Source organism: Cavia porcellus, unplaced genomic scaffold, assembly GCF_034190915.1.
Source record: "Cavia porcellus strain 051 isolate PalLab524CR breed Dunkin Hartley unplaced genomic scaffold, mCavPor4.1 scaffold_25, whole genome shotgun sequence".
NCBI classification, from domain to species: Eukaryota; Metazoa; Chordata; class Mammalia; order Rodentia; family Caviidae; genus Cavia; species Cavia porcellus.
This window is the reverse complement of record NW_026947508.1, coordinates 4,401,044-4,426,523: the sequence shown is the minus strand read 5'-3', so window position 1 is coordinate 4,426,523 and position 25,480 is coordinate 4,401,044. Positions and strand designations below refer to the sequence as shown.

The 25,480-nt window shown below is 43.9% G+C and overlaps 3 protein-coding genes across 18 annotated transcripts in view; all 3 read right to left on the bottom strand.

Annotated features, from left to right (window-relative positions):
* Per3 (period circadian regulator 3) overlaps positions 1 to 10,112 on the bottom strand; it is a 59,900-nt gene extending 49,788 nt beyond the window's left edge. The window contains 5 exon segments of the mRNA XM_063235432.1: positions 342 to 390; positions 6,536 to 6,737; positions 8,122 to 8,237; positions 8,986 to 9,131; positions 9,479 to 10,112. Of these exon segments, the coding sequence (XP_063091502.1) occupies positions 342 to 390; positions 6,536 to 6,737; positions 8,122 to 8,237; positions 8,986 to 9,131; positions 9,479 to 9,582 (617 nt within the window). The 5' untranslated portion in view covers positions 9,583 to 10,112.
* Positions 10,113 to 11,587: 1,475 nt separating this feature from the next.
* Positions 11,588 to 20,688, bottom strand: Vamp3 (vesicle associated membrane protein 3). Its single transcript, XM_003471226.5, has 5 exons — positions 20,552 to 20,688; positions 18,882 to 18,951; positions 14,863 to 15,021; positions 14,137 to 14,188; positions 11,588 to 13,158 (listed from the first exon to the last, which is right to left on the bottom strand). Coding segments are annotated over exons 1-5 (303 nt in total). The 5' UTR covers positions 20,554 to 20,688; the 3' UTR covers positions 11,588 to 13,138.
* A 1,132-nt stretch (positions 20,689 to 21,820) lies between these two features.
* Positions 21,821 to 25,480, bottom strand: part of Camta1 (calmodulin binding transcription activator 1) — a 734,954-nt gene continuing 731,294 nt past the window's right edge. For all 16 annotated transcript variants that reach the window (XM_063235416.1, XM_063235417.1, XM_063235418.1 and 13 more), the window contains one exon: positions 21,821 to 25,068. In XM_063235416.1, the coding sequence (XP_063091486.1) occupies positions 25,036 to 25,068 (33 nt within the window). In that variant the 3' untranslated portion in view covers positions 21,821 to 25,035. The remainder of the gene's footprint in view (positions 25,069 to 25,480) is intronic.

Here is a 25,480-nt window from a genome sequence, read left to right as displayed (position 1 = left end):
AAGACTCTGTCTCAAAAAGAAAAGAAAAAAAGTAATTTAAAAAAACTAAAAATTGACAGGTGGTCAAGGAGAGAAAGAAAAGACAGCACTTTAAAGTGTACTTCACATCCTGTGACTTTTATATCCCACTAGGTCAAGAATTCTTTCTCCATCTTTTTTCCTATCGCATTGTCTTCTCATGAGTCTGTTTCTTCTCAATTCAAATGAAAATTTCTTGTGACAAGCACTGTCTTTTTTTCCAATCCATAAGAGAATCTAGCTGATAGCAAAGGATCACAGTAAGTATTGAATAAAAGTCACAGTGTAACGCACATTCTGAGCTCCCACGCTCCTTTACTTACTGGATCCTGCAGAAAAAGGATTTCACTGGCGCGGATTCATACTGCGATGCTAGAAAGAGAGAAAAACGTTACTGTCTCCTGCCTAGGACGGCTCTTCCTCAGCAAGGTGAACTTGCACTACAGCCAAGCCAAATACAACCTGCACCTTGTAAGAGTGCTCGGAGGGCAGGAGGATTCCTGGCCCTTGTTCTGAGGACTCCTCGCTGTCCTGGCAGCCCCTGGGCAAGACGGCATGGGGCTCGCCTCTCTCTCTCCAGACCTCCCGCGTCCTCCCCTGGGAGCCTCAGCCCTCCTGTAAGGGAGCCACTGTCCCCTTACAAAGGCTGCTTTTCTCATCCTTTGATTCAGTTCTACTGAATGAGTCTGGATATTTCTCAATAACTGGGAATTTAGACTATTTCAGGGTTTAGCTCCACAATGTATGAACTTGATTTTTTCCCCTTTAAATTCCTTCCTTGGGTAAATTTCTACAGGTGAATTTTGGGTTAAATGACATAACTCTTATCATGTATTACTAATTTTACTAATTTAGTGTAATTAACCAGTATTTTTGGCCAGCTGTCATGCCAATTGTTTACGTCTACCAATTTGCTGTGGCAATTTAGAAATAAATTTCCCCATCTTAGGGTCAAACGGACCTCAGATAGTGTTTGTATTTTCTTCAATAGTATCCCCCAAATATTCGTTTGTGGCCCGCTGGTACTCTGGAATGAAAAGTCTTTCTTATAGGGACCACGAGCACTGAGAAGTCGGAAAAACGGAAAGTGAAGGGAACACCAACCACCCAAAGCACTGACGAGGCCAGGCCTCCGCTCTTCTAAGGTGACGACACAGGCAGAATCAGAAAGATGACTGTGCGGTACCGCAAACACCGCCGCCTGCCCGCGGACCTACACACTCACCCAGGCGCCCCGACCGCAGTGCCTCCCCGGCTCCCTAACACTGTGAGCCAGACCCGCGACTCCAGGCTAGGTGTGTGCATCATTCTGGTTTCTAGAGTGTGTGCTCAAGTGTAGCAGCTGGAATCTCCTGAGGGGTTTAAACAACTGGCGTTAGGTGGAGACATGCTCTAACAATGCAGGACGGGTGGCTGGCCACAGCGAACAGGAAGCTTCCGAGATCCGCTCAGGTTCTCCGAGCTCAGGGAAAGGGACCAAGAGCGAGAACACGGGCAGTGGCTTGCCGAGAGCTCCCGCAGGAGCGGAATCCTTGAGATTTATAAGGCTGAAAGATAATATTAGAAGTAACTGGATGCACATCAGCTATTTACAGTAAAAATACATTTTGAGGTCCAAAAGACAAGTATTTCAGGGCATACTGTGTCTTTGTGTGGAAGAAGAACACCAGAGCAATCAGTGAGGGATCAGCAAAGCTGAGAGACAGACGGAGCTACACGGGCGACGCGGAAGAGAAACGTGAGAGGCCGCCCGCGATCCGAGGCGGCTGTGCCGCGCTCAGCTGCATCCTGGCATCCAGAGCAGTTCCCGGCCCAGGGCGACGGCTACATAAACGCTCACAAAATGAACCATCACAGAAAGCAGAGAAACGAATGGGGACAATTACAAGATGGAAAAGTGTTCTTAGGAAAGAAGAGGAGAAATGTAATTCTGAAAGAGGGGAGGAGAGAAGTTGGAGCCAGAATAAGACAAGAAAGTTCTGCATGTTTTCTAGACGTTATGTACAAATACTCAAAAAAGATGGCATGAAGGTCTATAATTGGAAGAAAGAAACCCGCAAGCCTTCACGGGGCCGATGGCTGGAGTCACAAACCAGCCAAGGCCTGCACTGTGTCGGCAGGTATGAACAGCTCTACCGTCTGTTCCACAGCAACGTAAACAGACTTTACACCGCAGATGTGTACACTTAAAGATGGCAAATTTTAAGCTGTATGTTTTTATCACAATAAAAAATGAATGTAAAACAGGAAAAGGACTGGGAATCAGGAAGATACACACTAAGCTCTCTAAGGGACACTTCACAAAGACCGTAAGCCACAAAAGAATGCGTGAAAGATCACAAAGGGCGGAATGTCACAAAGAAAACTGAGCTCATGGACTTCCGGGAGAACATGGCGGACAGATAACAGCAACTACCGGAGGCTCTCTGAAAGACTCGGCTCAGAAGCCAGGAATGGTGCGGACTAAGGAGACATAAGCAGGTAGAGATATGCTCTGCTGACTCAGGAACGAACTGGGCTGAGAGAAACCAACTTGGAATGCAGTCCTGGTGCTAAAACATGAAGAGAAAAGCCTCGTTGTGGAGGCTGGACCCCACGCCATTGTAAGCCGCGATTTGGGTTTCCCGCCGTGCAGCGGCTGGCTGCCTCTACAGTGGCTCGGCAAGGAGAGAGACACGCAGAAGCTCTGAGAACGGCAATCTGCGAACGGCAGGGAGGCGTGCACTGACTTGTGGTGAGGTGAGTGAGAGAAACTGACACTCTACCACAGTTTGACTCCAGCGGAGGACTTTCTGGGCCCGAGCAGTCCTGCAGGAGCATGGCGCTGTGGCGACTCCAGCCACACATCCCCCTCTCGGGCGGGATTGGTGAAAAGTGCCTGGCCTGCGTGACGCTGCCGGCGGACCTGGTAGGCTGTCCCAACCCAGATCCCAGAGCCTGACGGTGGCTGGGAGGGGAGACGCGTAGGCTGCCTGGTCCGTAACTCCCTGGTGCGCAGAGGTGAGCAGGAACACCTAACTGGCGCAATTCGATCAGGCTGTGGCTGACTGGGAGAGAAGCTAGGCCTCTTATATAAGCTTGCATATATAAGGAACAGAGAAGAAGAGGCAGCATGGGAAGAGGCAGCAACAAGAAAGGCTCCTCGGCCCCCAATTCTGAGAAACAGGCAATAGCAGACACCGCACCAATATACATAAGGCACCATATAGAGAGCCTCATAGACCAATTCAGGAATGAAGTTATCAACGACCTGAAGCTAGAAGTAGGCAGAATAGTTAGAGAAATGCTAAGTACCACCCAAGAAAAAACAGGTGGTGGAATGGAAGAACAGAAAAAAAGGGGAGAATTGTTTGATGGAGAAAACAGAGAAAGCATAGAATACGTGAAGCAGGTTCAAAGGCACTACCAAGATACTAAGAAGTCTATAGAAGACTGGCATAACAGCTTGAAAGAAACTAAGGACAGACTATCTGAACTGGAGGGCAGACTTGTAATATGGGAGAATGAAATAAAAAACTTCTTAAAAATAACAAAGAAACAAACAGCAATAATACAAAGACAAGAAGATGATAAGAGGATCCATAACTTAAGGATTAAGAACATAAAAGAAGAAGTAGGGACACAAACAAGTGAACTACAAAAGCTACTCACAGAAATAATCCAGGAGAATTTTCCTAATTTAGCAAAAGGTAAAGATACTCAGATGTATGAGGCATACAGGACCCCAGCTACCTACAACCCAAACAGAGCAACACCCAGGCATATAATAATAAAAATTCCAGAAATTCAATACAAGAACAGAATATTAAAAGCTGTCAGAGACAAGAAACAGACCACTTACAAGGGAACACCCATCAGAATTACAGCAGATTTCTCTGCACAAACCATCAAATCACGAAGAGCGTGGGGGGAAATAATTCAAGCTTTGAAAGATAATAATCTCCAGCCAAGATTGAGATATCCTGCACAACTGTCCCTGGAAATTGATGGAAAAACAAGGTGCTTCCAGGATAAAGAGGAACTGGGGGAATTTGCAACCACCAATTCAACTCTAAAGAGAGTATTGCAGGATATTCTAAAAAAAGAAAAATACAAAGAATCCAGAAATAATAGCAGAGAGGCCACAACGAATGGAGCAGAGAACAAAATGAAGAAGACAAACTGACAGCTACTGACAGAAAAAGAGCTCAACAGAAATGAGGCAGAGAAGATTGGATGATAGGAACAGCTATTTTGGAGAAAATGACATCTTAATAGGTAATACTGATTTAGTATCATCTTGTTTTGAAGTCTCATCTAGCTTTTGTCCTTCTGTCTCCAATGGTCTAAATAGGCTGTATCTTATTGGATTTTATTATGTACGATAGTATAAGCAAAAACCTTTTAAAGACAAGGAGATTATACAGAAACCATTGTTCATTTTCTGTTAGTCGATTCTAAATACTCTGTAATGCTGTCATTCTCTTGAATGGTTTTACATTGTTTTGATATACTTAATGCTACAGTATACGAAGTTGTACTCAAGGATTTCAAAGAAAGAGACAATATGGTAACTACTTTTAGGTTAGGATTATCTGGTGGTGAAACACTATTCTGCTTAAATGGTTATGTTTTGATCTGCGCTGTTTCGTTGTTATGCCCTCTTTTATCTCAATCTCCACTCCATTATTTACTTTTTTATCTTTATCCTTTTAATTAAAGGAAAAAAATAGCAGGATATATTATAGTAACCCACTTTGACTTTTCATTACCTTGATTTAAAGCCCTGTATTACTCTCACCATCTGGTTTTTAACTGATGTTCCCCTATTCTGTTTTGTTGGATAGTATCAGGTTCGAAAGTTTAGGCATCAGCTGTAAAGATAATGAGATTCATTATGACACCCATTCTTGTTGACTTTTATCTACTTTTGAAGACCTACAATGTCTCCAATGTTTTGGTTTTGTCGGTTTTATTCTTTACTGTTTTGTTCAATTGTATTATAACTAACGATATAGGCAATTCTATTAGAGATAGCGGGAGGCATTATGGTAACCATTGTTGATCACCTTGTATTATGTTTTTACATTATCTATTATGTCCACCCTTTTGACTTGACCGATTCTGTTCTGTTATGTCACATTTGGTTTTACTCTCTTCCAAAAAAGTAATAAGAACCGTGGGAGCAATGAAACCCAAAATGTGTAATAGTCATGGTACAAAAGAGAGGAAAAGAAAGTGCTCCAAACTATATAACTGCATGTATATTTAAGTGTATAAGATAGAAAATGATATCACAGAGTTTTATTGGATCAATGAACAGAACTGTTTGCAGTATCACTGATGGAATGTCCACCTTACAAGCTTTAATTTTGTGATTTGAACAATTATTTCTAAGATGACAATATGTAATCCATTAACTAGTGATTTCCTACTGTTCATTTTTTTTCTGTAAATCTGTATAACTTGTACCCTTTCCCTGCTTTTTTTTCTTTTCTCCTTAAATAAAATTTAAAAAAAAATTAAAAAAAAAAACAGTATAACAAAGAACACTCACAAATCAATCCTAGTATCAATAACCTAGTATCAATAGATAAGCCATTTGGTTATTATACAGTAGTAGAACAATAAGTAAATAAATAAATAAATAATCTCTTGTGACTCAGTTTGAGATACTTAGTGTATATATTTTAATCTAATTGTAATGGTATCACTAAAATGTTTATTTATTATTCTACTGTATGATAACCAGTGACTTATCTATTGATACTAGGTTTGATTTGTGAGTATGCTTTGCTCTTGTAACTTTTTTTTTTTTGTCTTTTTCATTTTTATCGGTACCAGGGATCGAGCTCACGACCGCCTGCTTGCAAGGCATGTGCTTATGCCACTGAGCTAAATCCCCAGCCCCTGCTTTTGTAACTTGAACAATTATTTCTAAGAGGACAATATGTAATTTATCAACTAGTGATTTCTTACTGTTTTTTATTATGCATTATTTCTACCATTTTTGTTTTTTTCTTTAAATAAAACTTTAAAAAATAAAAAAAAAAGAAAAAAAAAAAAAAAGAAAACTGAGCTCATGACCTCTGTGTCAGGTAAAACAAGTACTTCACAAACACAAAACAAAACCCCTAAGCAATGAGGGTCATGAACTTTTGAGAACATAAAAACTGGAAAGGAGAACCAACTATCACAATTTTATCTCTAAAGTAAAATATACAAAAAAATTATGAAGTCTCTAAAGAGAGGAAAAGCATTTAATTTTACTGACTTAAAGGAAACAGTCTTCATAGCAACTAAACTGCTATACAATATGCTGGTACTCAAACTATACTTAAAACATATAACGTGTGAAATTAACTTCACTGAGTGAAAACAAATGTATTGAGTCTTTGCTATCAGAAATATTTAAAATGTTCTTTCATCATAAGCTCTTAACTAATTTGCACTTTCTAAATAATGCATTAATTTCTCTACTATTTCGCATGAAGCTGATCTTGCAGGGTGACACATATCCAAACGCTGGTCCCATTACCTCTTTGGGTCCAGTTGTTCCAGAAAGGAAGGTGAGCTCGGGCAGTGTGTGTGTAGAACACCCTCACATCTTGAGGGGCAAGCAGATCAACAAAGTGAGAGGACTCCAGGAAATCTTTCTTACATTTCAGGATCGAAGTGGACTGTTCAGACACATGCACTAACCTTCCGGATAGAAATGAAAAGACTGCCACAAAGGTATCCTGTGGAAAACATTTAAAACAAAAGGAAACTTTGAGTTGCTTATTAGCACTATTCCTGATAGATTTCTACCACCATCCGCCACTTAATGCATATACAGACCACAAGGGCAAGGAAACTCCGAGTTTCCTCTAGTGTACTTTTTAAAAATGAAAATAAAACCTGCAATGAACTTTCTGGAGGTTTGATGTGCAAGCAAAACAAAACACAAGAAAACACTAGCTCCTTCTACAAAAACATACGGACACATGGCACACAACCTTCAAATTCTTCTCCTTTGCAAACAGTACTCTTGAGCTGGGTGTGGTGACACACACCTGTAATCCCAGCATTGGGGAAGCTGAGGCAGGAGGGTTACTGCAAACTCAAGACCAGCCTGGGCTACAAAGTGAGTTCAAGGCTAGCTTGAATTGCACAAGGAGACCTGTCTCAAAAAGACAACAAACACACATACACCCTGTCCCCTACAACTGAAGAAAAGTCATTCAGATTCTGAGCTTTCAGAACATCCTTCCAGAACCTGCCCTTGACAGACCTCATGGTATAGGCCCAACTGCTCCGATTCCTTTTGTTAGATATAAATGTATTTATAATCAGCCACTGTTTGCTAGGTTGACACCAGCTTCCCTCTCTACTTTTATTTTTACCAATACATGTTTGCAGGACATACCAATTCTATCCAACTGCACAGACCTGTAATACATTTTACGTTGTCTTCTCTACCCTTTCTCCCACCCCCCTAGTTTTAAAGACCTGCTAATGTTTTCTTAACATTGCCAGTTACTAAAATAAATTCTATTATACTATTATGCAGTTTATGTTGCAAGATCATAAAATTATTGTGACAATTATATTGAGGTCTAAACATAAAACCAAGCAATCACAAAATGCAAGGCTTACTCATTCTATTTATAAGAAGAGATTCAAAAGATACCCTAAAGGTCTCTTCCAAAATCTCACAAAAAATGACATCTCAACTCACCTCTTCTACAAAATCCACCCATTACAACTTAGAACTAAGATATTACAACTAAGAATGATATAAACAGAAACTAACAATTTGGAGAGTAGAATAAGATGCAGGAAATTACTCTGCAGATTGTTCTGATCCTGAAATAGGAGAACTAAGGGATGTTAAGGGGGCAGAAGCACCCAACAGCCAAAGCAAGAGAAAGCACACACAGTGCTGCTTCTGTTTTTGGGTGTCTTCTCTGGCCAGCGTAAGAGAAACCACACGATGCCTCTTTAGTAGTTTTCTCCTTTGGTTACTTCAAATTGTGGTTATTAACGTTTATTCAGTATTTTTTAAAAAACATGCAAAGGGGGGACAGAGAAAGCCTTTGGGAAAGTCACGAGTGCTGAAACCGCGAGACTCGTAGTCCTTACTGTGTTCTTGCAAGTGAGCTCTGCAGCAACAGCAGCCAGCTCCTTGGGACTGTACACTGTCGCGTCTGCCAGAGGTAACTCATGTCCACCGAGAATCTGGAAGAATTCACTGTTTGCTAAGAAACACAGGGAAATAAACAGTATTGTGACAACAATATCTTATCAGGTCATTTTTAGTGCTAGCAAGCTGGCTTGTTTTCTTAGGATAAGGCCACCCTACGTGCCCTCACATCCATTGTCCTCACATCCAGATCATTTTCTGCTTGCTTCTAAAATAGCTGTGCAAACTTAAAGAGTGTAAGTTTTACTAATTCTGCATAGTGTATGTCACAAGGCACAAGAGACACTTAATGTACCTAAACAAGTTAATGAAATTAAAACTTTCAGACACACACACACACACACACACACACGGGTTTTATGGTGGAAACATTATTCCAGTGTTCAGAAAGTGTGTATCATAGATGAATCGCACAGGTTTGTGCCACAGACAATACAAGTTTATAAAATCCCTTCAGAAGAAAAGTCAGAAACAAGAAAACACTGTGCATCCTTAATGCAGTAAATTCTTCATGACTGCATTTTCAAAATGTGTGTATGACAGATAAACGTATTTTTAGTCGAATATATTTTCTCTTAACTTCGAAGGAAGATAACGTTCCTTATAAAAGTTATTCTTCAAAATGTGCTTATGCTAAACTGCCTGTCTCTTGCAACAGATCAGCAAAATACTGCAAGCCTACTAAACTGTTAGGCAACTAAGGTTCTCCTGAAGACACAAAGAAACTAGGAATTTGCTCAGAATACACCTGTGACTAAATGAACTCCAAGCGTGGGCACCGGTGCACCTCGCAGCTTGTGTACCTTGCACATTGTAGACACAGCCAAGGGCATAGTTGAGGGCATCTAAGGTGCTTGGTTTCCTGTGTCTCTCCGCTGGCAGGTATTTTTTCATTTCTTGAACAACCATTACAAGTTCCTGAGAAATTCTATTTCGATCTTCTTGTTCACTGGAAGATTACAAAGAGAAAATGTTAACAGCTGCAGCCCTGGCAAATGCGTATGATTTTCTTCGTGCATCTGCAGGTTCAGGTCACAAGTTTACGATCTCTTCTCACAAGAAGGCAACCGCAGGCAAAGCGACTGGATGCTGTGCAGCACTTTCCAGACGAATCCTTTCATCACTCTTTACCTCCCGGGACCTCTGGTAATTTTCCTTGGGGTTTCGATTATCCCACCTTTCCCCTCCCCCCGCCCCAGCTCCAACAATACCGTGGACAGCCCTCCACCCAGCTTTCCCCTTTCCAGCGCTAGCCAGGACAGCAAACCCCCGGGTGTGGACCGCAGCGGGCGTCACCTGTGGCCGCTGTCTCCGTCAGTCCCCTGCAGCGGGGTCTCGGAGCCCGACGGCCCTTCCAGCGCGCGCGCCCCGGGTGCAAGCCGGCCCTCGCCCGGGTCCATCTCGCAGAGCCCCAGGCCCGCCGCCCGCTTCTCTCGCTGTGCAGGCGGCGACAGTCACCCGATCCCTGCCTGGGCGTTTGGGGTCGCTCAGTCACGACTGAGCTCGATCGCCGCTCACGTCCATGTCAGGGGCACTTTTCTCCTCTGCATGTCCACCGAGCCTTCTGGGGCTCCTGTCCCGGCAGCCCAGCCCGGGGTCGGAGAGAAGACAAATGTGAGGCTGGAAGCCGAGCTGGCCGTGGTCCCAGCCGGGAGTGGGGGTCCTCACCGCGGACCTTCCCTCCGCCCTGGCCGTCCCGCAGAATATGCGAGCGCCGCACGCGGGTCGGCGGCCACGTGGGGGCGCCACGTTCCGGGGCCGCCGCGCCGAGGGCAGGATCCCGCACCCGGCCTACTGGCTCGCAGGACCCCCGCCAGACTAAGCACTGCACTCCCTCAAACACTGGCACCAGGTCGCGCGCTCAGTCTCTAGGCCCGCCGCGTGCAACGCGCGCGCCACGTGACCCGGCCACTCCCCTTGGCGCGCGACTGGCCACTGCGGAGGGCTGCACGGACTCTCATTGGTCCAGAGGACCACGCCGTGCTTACATAACCGCCTGCTGGTGGGTGGAGGCAAGGGCCCCGGAGCGTATTAGATAACGCACTTGGGGGCGGGGGGCAGAAGGTGGCAGCCGATCAATCACGGTAGGCCGGAGCAGAAGTCAGAGGCGGAGGGGCGGTGCCGAGACTGGTCTAGGAGACTGGGGCTCAGCGCTCGGCTTCTTGGGGGAGGGACCGGCGCAGTCCAAGTGAGAGTGATAGGGCACAGGAGCTGTCAATCACGACGGAGCGGGATTTGGTTGGAAGATGGGCAGGCCCGACACGGCCTCCACGTGAGCTGCGGGCGGGGGCGTGACCGAGCGGCGCGCTTGGTTCCCGGGTCCCTTGGGGCCGCAGTGCAGCGCCGCGGAGAGGCCTCTGGCGCTGCGCAGCGTTATAGGTTCCCGCGTCTCCAGTGCGTTTGGTCTTTCCTACCTTGCTCGCTCTCCTGCTGCAAGCGAATGGTGGGTTTGGCGGAACGGGGAACAGAGGTGCTACAATTTAGTCCCGACTGTCAAAAAGGGAAGTTTAAGCAGGGACCTGCCCACTTCCCCGGCCTTTAAAGAGAGTCTGAAAGCCTTTTGCGTAGCCTCTCAATTTGCCCAAATTAAAAGGCGGAGGGCAGCCACCCTGCTGCCTGGTACATCAAAAGCAGTATTTGTTGTAAAGTTGTCTACAAAGGGGGCGAGGAAAAGTGGATGACTGCCATTGTGTGTTGGATTTCCAAGAAATACTCTACAGGGGTCTTTTTGGGAGTGCTAAGTCCCCAGGGATTTTCCTTAGCCTGCAGATACTGTGCCTGGTCGGGAATGACTGTCAAACTGGGAGATAACGACAGAGAAAAGTCCCTGCCCTTTTGGGGTGCCCGCGCTTTGGGAAGTAAAACGTAAGACCGACTCAAGGCGCTGGGGAGCAAGTAACTTTACTTGGGGGAGGCGGTGGGAGGATCCAGCCTGGTGACAAAGAGGGCCCCAGAGAATGAGACGACCCAGAGCGAGCCCTGAGCCGCTCCGACTCTGGGCGGAAGTGCAGCCCCGTTCGGAGACCGGCCGGCGGCCAAATCAAGGTGGGGCTGGGGTTAAGGAGCAGTATTCAGTACTATAAACCAAAGTCGGCTTCACCCAGATGACAGTATTCCCTAGGGGTCAGAGGGTAAAAGTGGCAGTGTATTCGTAACAAGGGTTAGCCTCAGCAGGTCGCTGCCTAGTTTACCAAGCACAAGGCCACATTTCAGACTCAAAGCAGCCCCCAACTCACCTCCACTTTCTCGAAGTGGGTGGGAGACTTCTGTTCCCTCAGGCAGGGCAAACCCAGAACTGGGTGGGCAAGGAGGAGAAATGGAAATTTGCAAGGGGGTTGGGGGGAGAATCAGTTTAGGACTTGGACCAGCCGCAGCCCCCCCCCCCAAGGAACACAGGGGCCAGCATCATGTTTTATAAACATTTTATTCAGCTCCTCGGAGCGGGCAAGCTCCCAGCTGCGTGCAGACACAAGCGAGGTATTCTTGGGTTAACGCAGGAGCCAGTGGGTTATACAGGTCGACTATGGAGCAAGGAGTGAGCACCAAGGCTTCAGAGTCGGGCATCGCCAGACCCCAGGCCACTGCAAGGCACGTCTTCAACACAAGATCATCTCAGGGTTTCCAGGGGACACAGTGCAGACATGGAACTGTGGCTGCTGTGTAAGTCATAGAAGCATGTGAATGATACCTAGAAGGTTCTGGAAAAAATGGCCAGAGTGGTAAAGCCTGTGTTTCTCCCCCAGTGCCTCCTTGTTTTTCATTTATACTTGAAACCCTGCTTTTAAGCCACATACCCCGATGTTAAAAGCCTCATGGACCCACGTCTCTCAGGTGCTATTTTCAAAGCAGCATCTGTGCAGTTTATAACACAGAAGAAAAAACATCTTGGGCCATCCACCTGACCAGTGCCTGGAAAGCAGAATTTAGAAGCTCTAGGGAGCACACGTCAAAGAAAAACAGGAAACAAATTTCAAAGTGCTATCACATGGGAGTCTTGTAATGATCGAATTCACAGATGGTCTTAATGGAGGTCTCAGGACTGTCACATGCTGGAGCCCACTGCTGTCGGGGAAACCCTGTGTACAAGTACCAGGCAGCGGCAGTTTTGTGCAAATCTTCACCCTGTGAAAAATGCATCAGGAGGGGCCACATCGCCGGCACCATTTCAAAGCTTGGCTGCCGAACTGGGGAAAAGCACGTGTGCTGGTACTTCTAAAAGGCTCCTTCTGGCACTTTCTGAATTCTGTCAGACACAGGTGAAGGACACTTTGCTTGTATGTTCACATTTTGGCAAAATAGAAACTTTGGTCATAGGTATAGTTCTTTAAAAACTTTTCAAAAGGGTTATTATTTCTGATTAAAGTATTTTAGAAAGTGATACATAACAAGTAAACATCTTCATATCTAATGTAAGCAAAAAATCTTCACCAGCATCTTGTTTTAAACAGCAAGAGTCAGTAGTACTTATGAAAAGGATCGAGCCTCGTATAGGCAGCTAGGGAAGTACAAAAGCAAGGCATGGCCTGTTACTGTCACAGATGTGTGTTAGGCAGTAGTGTTCTGGAAGGCACAATCTGGAAATCTCATTACCCAATGGTTTAGAATGTGGGGCTGCAGGTAATGTCAGAAGCCCAGGACAGCTAACTTAGCTGAAATCAGTGGCAATTCATTAGTGACATACTACCCAGAGTACAGCATTCTGCCTGGTAGGAAGTCCTCTTATCAGTAAATCTGTAAAGGCTATGTGCAAAAGGTGGGCGGGGCTGGCCACACCTCTAGTTTGGAGTGCATATTAAAAAACAAAGGCACATTTCCTAGAAACTGAACTTTACATGAACTAGCAAAAATAATCAGTTTAGAAATAACAGTAGGAAAGCTTAATAACATAGCGGTTCAAAAGTCGAAAAGGTCTTCAAGAGGTTTCCTGAACAGCAAGGCTCGAGTTCCGCTGGTTCTTCAGGAAGAGACGCTCCACACTAAGAGGCAGGGAGGAAAAAGCAGAAACAGGAGAAAGTGGTTTAGTCTTTCAGTGCACACCCAGAGAGAAGGCTGCGTTCAGTAACTGTGAACAGCAGCCAACCTGACCCATTTCCTACTAGTGACTCCTCTGCATGCTGTGGAAACGTAGTAACCAGCCAGGAATGGTGGCCCATACCTGTCATCCCAGCACTCAGAAGGCTGAGGCAGGAGGATCAATGTGAGTTTTAGGCCAGCCTGGGCTACAAAGCGAGTTCAAGGCCAGTGAGAACTGCATAGCCAAACCTTGTCTCAAAAAGATGGGGGAAGGGGGCATTCAAATAACTCATTAAAGAGCAATATTCACTGACATTGACCTAGCAATGAAAGGAAGACGTGCCTATTAAGGAGTGCCCATATAGTGGGCTAAAGGGCAATGGGTTCTTCTAACCTTGTGTACAGTGATAGTAATGGGTGTATGTATATGCATATACATATGTGTTACATATAGTCATGCTAGTAACTATTTTTGTTACTGTACATGCTAGATACCATATACACTAAGCATTTTTTGTCCTCGTAACAAGCAAGGTACATACTGTTGTTATCCTCATTTTATAAATGAGGAAAGTGGAGGTCAAGAAATTTTCAGTTGTTTGCCCAAGGGCACAGAGCTGGACGGGGTGGCTCACAGGTAGCCCATTCTCTGAATTATTACACTACATAAAAGGAAATGTGTAATATCACTGAATTCAGAGAGGAAAATGGAGCTATATATAGCAATGAGGTTCCCCTCAACAAACTGCCTCAACGAACTGATGTGCATGTAAAAGAAAAAAAAAAAAAAACTCAAGAGTTTTATCATACAAAATTCAAGAACTTGAAAGATTTGCTAATGCAAATTCTTCAAAAACCCTGGAACGTGCTAGCAGTCCGAGGGAACTTTTATTGTGTATTCTTGTGCAGCTGATCATGTGTGCACACAGGAATTAACTCACCGATGATGATGATGATGATGATCACCAGCACACCAATCCCTATGGCCCACATCTGGAGGAAAACACACATGCACTTCACACTCAGGAAAACGCGTAACAGGCTTACTGCGGAGCGTCCTACAGCATTATTCTAGCAATCCAGGTGTGCTACAATCTACAACAACTTGTCATTTCTTAACAGCTACATTTCATGGTCTCAGATAGAGCCTAAAGTTTACCTGCCTGCTTTTTAAAATGTGTGCCAAGCACCTGTGGCCCCCAGCAAAACATCTGTTCATGCATATAAATTCTCCATGCTGGGCAGAGAGATCAAACTTACGTCCCGTGTCTCAGTGTCATTGCTCAACACAGCAGAGGCAGGATATAGTATGATCTGATTCGAGCATACTTATTTGCTGGCTGTATAAAATCTGCTGCGAACTGTTCTCCATGTGGCTGCCCGCCAGGTTTCCTCCCCTTGGCTCTGGAGCCACTGGCAGAACCAGCTACATACTGACTGAGCGGTCCTGCCTGGGCGGGGCGGGCACCCCGTTCTATCCTTCTATCACCTTGTAAGATCAGCCACACAACAGGATTTCTGGTGGCAGCCAAAAAAAAAGATACAGTCTGTGTATAAGCCTCACAGGTCTGCATGCAGAAGTCAAGCCCACGCTCCAGATTCACGGAAGTCCACTATTTGCACCTTCTCTGCCAGCCTCTGAGAACGGTCAGTCAAGAGACAGTTACCTTGCAGTTTTTCCACCAGTATTTCCTCTTCAACTTGGCAGCACTTGTTTCAAATTGAGACGCTCCTGCTTGCAGTGCATCCGCGCGGTCGTCTAACTCCGAGAGCTTCTGGTCTCTTTCCAACACCTTGTCCACGTTGACTCTCATTATGTCCACCACCTAGATGAACGCCATCCCATGAGGTCACACAGACAGGAACGGGAGAACCAAAAGTCCACGTCACATCTCCTGACATATTTTTTTCAAGTCAGGACTTTACTTACATTTTTAATAAAATGGGCCTACCCTTTTGTGAAAAAAATACCCAACAAACTAATGGCAGACGGGAACTTCCTTAATATGATCAAGGGCATTCATGGGGAAACCCACAACTACCACCATCCGCGGTGTGAGTCTAGACCAGCAGCTTCCCTTAAGATCAGACACCAGACCAAGACGAAGACTCTCACTTTCACTACCGCTGCCCCATGCGGTCCTCACGTCCTGGCCTGCCGAGCAACCAATCAGTCAGGACAAAGAAAAGGGCGTCCAACCTGGAAACGAAGACTGCACTCCCTCTTACGGCGGGAAATTCTATCTCTATTTCTGCACCAATATATCCATATACTCTGGATCTCAAAGAATCCACACAAAGAAAAAAAACTTTAGAACGAATAACTTAGCAAGGCTTTAAGACCACACAACTCAGTTACATTTCTGTAAGTTAGCAATAAACCTGAAAAGAACTTTAAAGAAAATAACTGCCTTTACGCCACCATCCCAAAGAGTAAAAATACTTCAGGGATACATTTAACCAAGGAAGTGAGACTTGCAGATGTAAAACACAAGACACCACTGAAAGAAAACCTGGTTAAAAGTGGAGAGACACAGGGCTGGGGATTTAGCTCAGTGGCATAAGCGCCTGCCTTGCAAGCAGGCGGTCGTGAGTTCGATCTCTGGTACCGATAAAAAGATTAAAAAAAAAAAAAGTGGAAAGACGCCCTGTGGTCTACAGTGGGAGGCTCAGCCCTGTGACGATGGCTGTGTAGTCAACACAACAATCCCAGTGGCTTTTTCTTCTCCTTCAGCAAATTCCAAATATGACCCCAATTCCAGCAGCTTTTTTCATATGTTGACATCAGGGAACCTCCAAAAGGCAGAACACAGAGGTTTCAAGTCTTAGTACAAAGCCACAGGAGTCAAAACTGGCGGCGGCAGGACACACACAGAGACCAGAGACGTAGGGCTGAAAGTGCAGAATCAACTCCGGCGTCTTTTTTCTTTTTCTTTCTTTCTTTTTTTTTTTTTGTGGCGCTGGGGAAGAACTCGAGCCTTGTGCTCTAGCACGCACCTACCACGGAGCTACACTCCAGCCCACAGAGCCAACTGATTTTTGAGAAGGTGCCAACACTTTACAGCAGATGAAAGCGTCAGTTCCTCCAGCTGTGCTGGAATGAGAGTCATGTGCAAAAGAATGACTCCTACCTCACTTCATCACAAAAATTAAACTCAAAATCGGATCGATGAGTTACGCGCTACAACTTTTAACTCTTAGAGGTAGTAATAAAATAAATCTTCAAAGCTTCAGCTTGGCCCTGGATTCTTAGATTTGATTAATACTAAAAGCAAGAGGGAAAAAAAAAAAACAAAACAAACAACCAGACACCTGATATGCAAATGTCTGGTGAATGATTTGGGGATGACAATGCACAATATTTGTACCGTTGTTGGCCCTTCATTGACATATTCTGACATTTTGCTGTAGTTTTTTCCTTTTTCTCCTTGAAATAAAATGGATTTGGAAAATAAAATAACACATCATATCGGGGAAAAAAAACCAGCTGATAATAACAATTAAAAAACAACCCAATGGGGGCCAGGGAAATGGCTCAGCAGCACAGCGCCTGCCTGGCAACCATGAAGTTCTGAGTTTGATTCCGAGTTCAAAGAGGAAAAAAAAAACCTTGTTGCTAAATAACCTAGTAATACTGACTAAAATGATGTAATTTGGCTTCATAATTTTTTTTTTTTACATTTTGCATTAAAGTATGTTAGCAAGAATATTCTAGCTGGGAGTGGTGCATGCCTAGAATCCTAGCCTTTTGAAAGGCTGAGGCAGGAGGATGGCCAGTTTGAGTCCAGCCTGGGCAGTTTCTCAATTTAGTAAGACCCTGTCTCAAAACAAAAAAGGCTAGGAATATAACTCAATATGAAGGCTTTGGGTTCAGTCCCCAGTACCATTAAAGGAAGGAAGGAAACAAGGAAGGGAGAAAGAAAGGGAGGTGGGAGGGAGGGGCAGACAGAGGTCCACAGAAAGCAAGCATCTGCAAGTCACAATGCCAATAAGGGTTGCTATCCAGAATACACAAAGAACTCTTAAAATTAAGACAGCCTAGTTAAAAAATGGGCAAAGGCCTTCAACAAAGACGTACACATGGACAGTTAGCACATGAAAAGTTGTCCAGCATCACTAAGCACTTCACTAGTGCAGTGAGAAAATCACAGTACTCACTAGATGGCTAGTCTGGAACCCAGGAAGCAAACGCGAGGCGGGGGGTGGGGGTGTTGTAATCAAACAGCTTTAGGCCTTGCTGGTGGGAACACAAAATGGGCAGCCACTGTGGGAGAGTTTGGCAGCTCCTCAAAAAAGCTAAGGTAGCATTGGCCAAGCCATATAACTACTGTATGACCCAGCAAGACTCCTAGGTACACAAACTCAAGAGAAATGAAAACATGGCTCAACCACATCTTGTTCTGGAATGTTTACAGCGTTATTCGTAGCAGCCAGGCATGGAGAGAGCTGAAATCATCCATTATGCTATTACCTATAGAACAGAACGCAGTGCTGAAACACACACCTTGGATGACTATTAACACCACGCTCAGAAGCCTGGCACTGCAGACCACAGATGGGGGCTCCGTTTTTTTGGTGATTTTTTTTGTTATGCTATACACCGAACAGGCAAATCCATGGAAACAGACAACAGATCAGAGGCAAATGGGAAATGGGAGAAGCAGGGATGGGGAGGGGGGAACAGTACCTAAATAGTGCTTTTCAGGAGTGAGGAGAGAATTCTCTAAGTTGAGGTAGTGATCGCACAATACAGTGAATATACTAAATACCACCAAATCGTACACTTTAAACTGGTTGTGTGTAATGTGTATTTTATCTCCATAAAAAACTCTTTGAAGGGCCGGAGAGCTAACTCAGCAGCACAATGCCTATGACAAAGTGCAAAGTCGTAAGTTCAAGTCCTAGGACAAAAACAAAACAAAACAACCCACAGAATTAAAAATCTCTTTGAAATTCCCTTGGATTAAAAAATTAGATATGATTTTGTAAGTAAACAAGTTTCAAGCAGGACAGATTTAGAATGGTTTTCACTGTAAAAATTTAAAATTGTGAGAATTAAGTTTATAACAAAATACCCAATCAAAGCATTACTGGATGATTTAACAATGGTATCTATTAACTCTAGTTTTTAGTGTAGCTAAGTGCAGACAGTGACTGCTTTTAGCAACAGAGAAATATTGGTCTAAACTAAAAAGTTTTTAGTTTTGCACATACAGGGCAGAACAAAAAGTCCTCAAGAATTCTATAAATACAGATTTGTTGGGCTGCAGCAGCTTATCAACATCTGCCTGTGCACCTCAGAGCAACCTTGGCGGTAAATGTTTTCCAGAGTTGCTCAGGTGAGGTGACTAAGAAGTCAAGCTGCAGGACAACATGTTCTGGAAAAGTATCTCATGCAAGGACTCATTTCTGGCTTGCACAGCCTTTATCCCTAACCCTTAAAACTTTATTATCCTATTTTATGAAGTGGTTCTTGGGGAATGTTTTTTGTGTTTGTGTTTTAGCTATATGATTCTGTTGCAGAAAAATAAACATGAAATCTGGGGACCCTGACTTTTGCTTAGATTAGGGCTTCTAAAACATCAGGAGACAGATTTTATTACAGTTATGAATACTATCAAAATTTACATTCACATGTTTGTATTTTTTTAAGCTTTCTTCCTGCTTTAGAATCTTAGAGCAATACCTCCTCTACTTGATTTTGTGTCTGCTGAAGTCTTCGGTTGCTGCCAGTGGCAGCACTTGATCCGGCAGACCTGAAATGTACAGAGGCACAAATGTGAACCAATCAGGGTTGCAAATATACTTCCGAAAACAAAGATATTAAACATTAAAGATCTCATGTATCAGAACTAAAGCTCCTCCTCCCAAAATCTTGTCCTTAGAATAATAATGGTTCTAGCAGAATCTGTCATAATCCTTCCATAATTTCCAAGATTGTCCCACATGATAAAGTGACCACCATGAAGATATAAAAAGATTACTTTGTATGGCTGAAGCACCTGATCCCAGGATGGGTAAACTCTACTTTCCAATTGTTTTAATGGAGACATTAAACATTAAATGGAGACAAACATTATATTGTGCCAAGAACTGTTTTATAGTTATGAAGAATTGTAGCATGGCCTTTTTCCAGTATAGAGAAAGATTCTGGGTTAGGGATGCAGCGACGGCGTAGTGTGCATGAGATGCAAGTAGAAGCAATGCTCCTCTCAGTCTTCTCTTACAGTCTTCGTTGAAACTTTTATTGCTTCCAGGCAGATCTTTCATAGCCACTCTGACTTGACTCCTCACTTCTCCCATGACTTGGCTGGCGTCGCTTGATTTTTCAAGGATAAAGGTCTTGTGTCCCGTCACACATGCTCCTGGGTTTCAGAATTCTCTTCTCTGTATCCAAGACAGTACTCGTATGCGCCTTGCTTACACAGGAGTCACTGATTCACTGAGTCAACAGTGATTTTAAATTAACACTCTGTCATTGACCAGGGGTCAGGAATACAGCAGATCCGACAGCTTTCCTTGGGTCTAGCAGACAGTATTCTATTTAGGGCCATCTCTTAAGGCTACGCCCTTCACACGCTTTCTCTCGCTGAATTCTCAGAACGCTCTGAAAGGCAATACCCCACTCCCCCCACTTTATAGGTGAATAATGTGAGATTTACAAAGTTAATGCATCCGGATGGGCACAGTCGGCCCTAATTCCTCAGGTGGTAAGGTTTTAGGAACTGTGATCCGTTTGTTGGCACTGCAGCCTCAGCAAGTACCTTCCAATTGTTGTTTCCACCTAGTTCCTCTAGAAAACCTGAAGTTTCCTCGATAGATGAGAATTGAGCAGCTTGTAGGGGGACACTGGGTACTTGTTACTCTTAATGTCACCCCTGGGATTCTAGGGCTACTGTAACAATGCTTCCGCTCCAGATGAGAGCCATGGCCCGAGGCCAAGGTATTTTCCAAGCACAGGTGCCCTGGGTGGATGGGGGAAGCCCGGGCTCTGGGTAGTGTCAGATTCACTCTGATTGCTGGGTGCGGCCAGGTCCATTCCCTGTACTTCCGGACCCGCGAGCCACCACAAAGACCTCGGGGAAGCTCCGGCAGCCGAGTGGGGCGCTCCCTCCGGGAAGCAGCCGCCCGGCCGCGAGGCCCTCGCAACGCAAGGCTAAGTCCCGGAGTCTTGGCCCGAACCCCGGCCCACGCCAACCCTGAGGCCCCCGCCACGACCACGGCGCGCATGCGCGTGCGCTGGCGGCCCGCGTCTGAGCGGCGGGCGGGCGCCGCCACCCGGCCAGGAGAGGGACCAAAGCATGGGGCGCCGCCTCCGGGGCTACAGGCCGTCCCGGGTCACGTCGCATCACTCACATTTTGGCGGTGGCGGCGACAACGGCGGCTGAGGACCTGAGCTCTGCAGCAGACAACCTAGGCGAGGGAGGTGGCGCCGCGGTGACGTCACTGGGCAGGGCCCGGCGGGAGTGGGCGGGGCGAGCTCGGAGGCCGAGGGCGCGCCGGAAGTGGGCGGGGCCTGGCGAGGCGCTCCAACGGGGACCGACGGGGGTGGGGCCTTCGCCTGACGTCTCTGGGGCCAGTGGACCAAGTCTATCGGCCTGATATTAAGGGGTAGCTTACGCACTAATGCTTAGTGGCCCCGCTTACCCTAGTGGTCGTGGGAAACACCCGTGTTTTTCCAATCAAGTTGTGAAATGAAAATTCTTTCAGGAGTACTTATCACAGGTTTCGGGTGAATCAGGTTCCCTTTTACTTTTTCACCAGGGACACAAGGATTTGTCATTGCACGGATTGTACTACAATTTGGCAAAGGGCGCCTCGGCATTAGACTAGTTGCTCCATCTGTGTAGTCCAGCAGCCCCTAACACAGACTAGTCCTGGGTGGGGTTACTTTATAAAGCGCTTGTCAGTGAACTATCCTATGGAGGAAGTCGCTCAAGCGAAACTCACTGGTTAAAGGGGTCAATCGGTCTTCTCCTTGACAAGTGAAAAGTAAATACCAAACTGTCTTTTTGAACTGGAAATAAAGTGAGAAATATTAACTGTAACAAGAGAGCCACAGAGGTCCGAGTTGAGTAACATAATTTTCCAGGCAAGGAATGAACACCATAAACAAGTATGGCACATGACAGTGTGCAGAGACCACCACTGGGTGGAGAGTGGGCACAAGTGAGCAAGTCAGAGGTCTTTTAAACCAGGGGCTGTAGAACCCACTGCGGACGGTGTTGGGGAGCTCAGTCATGCAGAACTTGGCGATTTTCAAATGGATGGGGACGGTCTCCTAGAGATACAAAAGGCTCTGTCTGCAGTGAAGGAGACCGGCAGAAAGGACAAAATACTTAGAAAAGCAGGCTAGAGGGAGTCAGCTGGAATACTCCCGTTAAAAACACTTCAGGATTTTAACTGAAAAGGTAGAAGTAACTGCATTTAAGACAAATGATTGATGTGTTGAGAGGGTTGCACAGATAGGTAGCAAGTTCTCTTCTATGTTCTCTTTGGTGGATATATTCGGTGTCAAAACACTGTTACCTGAATCAGAAGGAAATACAATCATTACACCGTTTTTTTAACGTGTGCTTAACACGTTGGGGTTCAGTAGAAAGTTAAAGCAAAACACACAGATAGTATGGGGAAATTTTCTTCATTTTTAATTTACAGCAGAAAGAATATAAAGCATTCAGAAAACATTTTCCATATTTTAAGGGCAATTCAAAACATTTTGCATGGTTTCCAGCAGCTGAGTTCTTCAACAGATCCATTGGTTCAATGATGCTTTACATGCACAATTACAAAAATAAAACTTACAAAAAAGAAGACATCTAGACTAGTTTTACATGCAAGTCTCAGGGACCCCCCATTGGGCGCCAACTACTGTGTGGAACTGCCATAAGCGACCGTGCAGCCAGAGAGGGGTTCGTGTTATTGTCTTTATTTTGTTCACACAGTACAGCTGATTTTGAATGGGTAACAAGAATAGCAATTAAATCTTCAGGAGACAGAATAAGGTTAGCTATTAATTTTATAATGAAATCCTACTCCTGGCACTTGGGAATTCAGATTATCCAAGAAAGCTGCGCTTACCTATCATCGTATATTCGAAATTAAGATTTGCAACCAAGAAAAAGCGGTCAGAAATGCTTTGTTTCAGTGGAAGTACATTTTTACCTCACCTAGGATTCACAGTTATATTGGTAGGTTTTGAACCTACTTACTGTCCCTTCCATAAGAACTTCCTAATTCTATTTAAGTCTCTTATCATCCAGAATTTTCTTAGTCAGCTAAGCATGTAGCATGTGAAATGTTAATAAATAAATAAATAAATAAATAAATAAATATGAGGGTTAAAGCAAATCCACTGAGGTCATTACTCTGGTCAAAAGACTGGTTATGAGTACCATAATAAATGGAACAAATGTATCCAAATTCATTATTAATACAGGATATTCTGAAAGAGCTGGCTTTCACCTTCTGTTCCCAGTTATGAATGCAGTTGTGTGTTGGTAACTTATTCAAGTGTCCTCCTACAGGTCAAATTGTGTAAAATAATGGGCATTTGGGGGGCGGGGGATGCAACAGCTGCAACATAACCCACACATTTAGAAACAAAATTGAGTCAGGTCAGTTTACAAATGTACAGGTGGCTGCTAGTTGTGGGGCTGTCACCGTTGTCAAAGCTGATCACAAGCAGAAAGACATATACTGTACAGGAATTCGAGGTTGGCAGTGAAAGGAAGTAATTAAAAAACAAGTACAATTATAGAAAAGGCACCAAGAGCACTGACCCCAGTTTTTACCGCAATCTTTTTGTATCTACCTTCCTTCTGAAGACACCAGTTTAAAAGCTTATTTGTGAATATTTTTAGGCTTCACAACAAGCCTTGAGTTTTAACTCACAGTTGGCAGCCAGAACCAAGCGAAAACATCTCAGCTTCACACCAACGGATCCTCAAACCTTACCTGGGGATTTTAAACTGGCATCAGCAAATGCAAACTTTATACTTTCAATTTGACATTGGTGGTTTAATTTTTAAAAGCATCAGATTTCTTTGGCTCCTCATTATGTGGAAATAGTAATACACCATGACATCCCTACAAGGCCAGTCTGTCTTTTTCACTTCCATTTTTTGTACAATTTAATTACAGTTTCCGATTTCCAGCAGGAGGTATGAAAACATGACATTTTTCTATCTTCATACTATTTCTTTTATCAGGTTCTGGTCATTCTAAGTGTTCTTCGTTGGAGTGAGTGGATGGTGTTAAGCTATATAAGGATTCACCTTGTGATTATCTGTTTTGCAAAAGTAACTTAATTTTCTTAAGCAGTATTAGCATTCACATTACTTGGCACCATTGGCAAAAAAATTTTTAAATAAACTAAACTCCTGGTAGCCAAAAATTAAATGTAAACATATCCTTTTTTAAGTAATGTTACTCTGCCTTTGTTCCTAAGTCTAAATACAGTAGCTCTTTTTTTTTGCAGTTTAATCATGCTTTAGCAAAATGTTCTTCTAAAGAACATTTAAAATAAAGTACTCTTATAGTGAAATAAAGTTTTTTTGTTTCATTTTACAGACCATAGCCACTAATGCTTTGCTTTTGTTCATTTCTTTTTCTTGTTTTCATGCACGTATCTCTGTTTTAATATATACAATATATACAAACAATACATCCACATTTTTCTCCCTCATTCAGACAAAACTATACAAATAATTTTATCTTGCCATGTTATTGACCTTTGTGAATAAAATATTTAGCAATTAATATAATCCCTTTCAAATATTTTCTCACTTTTCGTTTCTACCTTCTATATATACACACAGAAACCGCTGTTTGGATGAGATAGAGCCAAAAATATGGAATTTACTGGCCAGAACGCAGCACCACACTGGTCGTTTAGGTGGCAAATGTCCAGGCAAGGTTTATGATTCCCTGGAATCATGAGTTTCCAAGGTTACTAAAAAAGGCTACATGCTTTACCAATTCTTAATTCTCATTGCACATGAAAGTAAGGCAAAAAATTAAAGTGCTGAACATGAGAAAAGGGACGAGATGATTAGTATCCTCGCAGGCTCTTGGGTGGTGGCAGGGACATGAAAATAATTTAAACTCTGTAAGCTGCTTTTCATTATCTCCCATGCATTACCCGTTTACTACACACCCGCCCCTCTGCAAATTTCCACAAGACACGAAAAACCTGCAGATTTTAAAAGTTGCATTAAGTGTGCTGTAGAGATTAAAACAAAGGAACAAACATAAAATCAGAACCAGTGAAGGAGATGAGAACACACGGACCCAATGACGATTTGTATGGTCTAAGCCCTCCCTTGAGAATCCAGCCCGCAGATTCAGCGTCTTGGGAACCACCACAGGTGCAGGTACGGCTTCCTCCTTGTCGCTAGCGCATCCCCACCTCTTCTTATCTATATTTTTGGTATAAATATTTGTACAGTTCCACACGATGTTTGAATACAGCCCTATATGAGAAGGAAAACGGCTTCTTCCTAAGAAGAGAAGCCCCTTTCAATTCCTCCTGGTGTCTTGTTTTCCTATGATCCAACAGAAGATTGAGTTCCAAGATGTCTTGCTGATCAAATTAAAAGTTGTCCATGAAAGTGCAAATGCAATGACCAAAACATTCCTGTTAAAATCCTGCAGCTGTTCTCCCCAAAACTGCAGAGGGATTGTGTGTGTGTGTGTGTGTGTGTGCGTGTGTGCGTGTGTGTGTGTGGTGTGTGTACATGTGCGCGTCTGTTGTTTTTGTTGCATGTCTCTGCTAAAAACAGAAAGGAAAACAGTCTGAGAAGCAATGTCACATTGCTAAGGGATGCTGCTGTATGTCTTCAAGTTCCTTGGCCTTTCTCAATTCTTTCACTCTGGAAGAAAAACAAAAGAGAACACTAGGAGATAACTATATAGTGACATTGTGACCAAAATAGAGGAAAATGCTATTACATCCCTCTGAAATGAAAAGCCAAGGCAAAATCCCTTTGGACTGATAGCAAAGGGAGCTCCTGTGAAACTGTGGAGGCTTTGAGGAGAGATGACCCTACTTACAGTGATTTTTTAAAAAATAATTCTAAGACTTTTGTTTACATCATGAGCTCTAAAAACAGCAGAATCAAATTGTTGCATTAAATCAAGGTTAAGTGTTTTACCTTAAAAAACTTATTCCAATTAACTTTCTTTTTGACTTGGTGGGCCACCATGAAGTCCCTGTAATTGCACGTGATGGAAACTAGGGAAACTGCACGCATATTTATTTAATACCCAGGGCCAGAACTACCG

Coding starts and splice junctions, on each gene's coding strand:
- Vamp3 (XM_003471226.5), bottom strand. Junction 14,189..14,862: donor ACTGGTGGAAAAACTGCAAG/GTAACTGTCTCT, acceptor GTTTTCCTCCAG/ATGTGGGCCATAGGGATTGG. Junction 13,159..14,136: donor CATCATCATCATCATCATCG/GTGAGTTAATTC, acceptor CCTGCCTCTTAG/TGTGGAGCGTCTCTTCCTGA.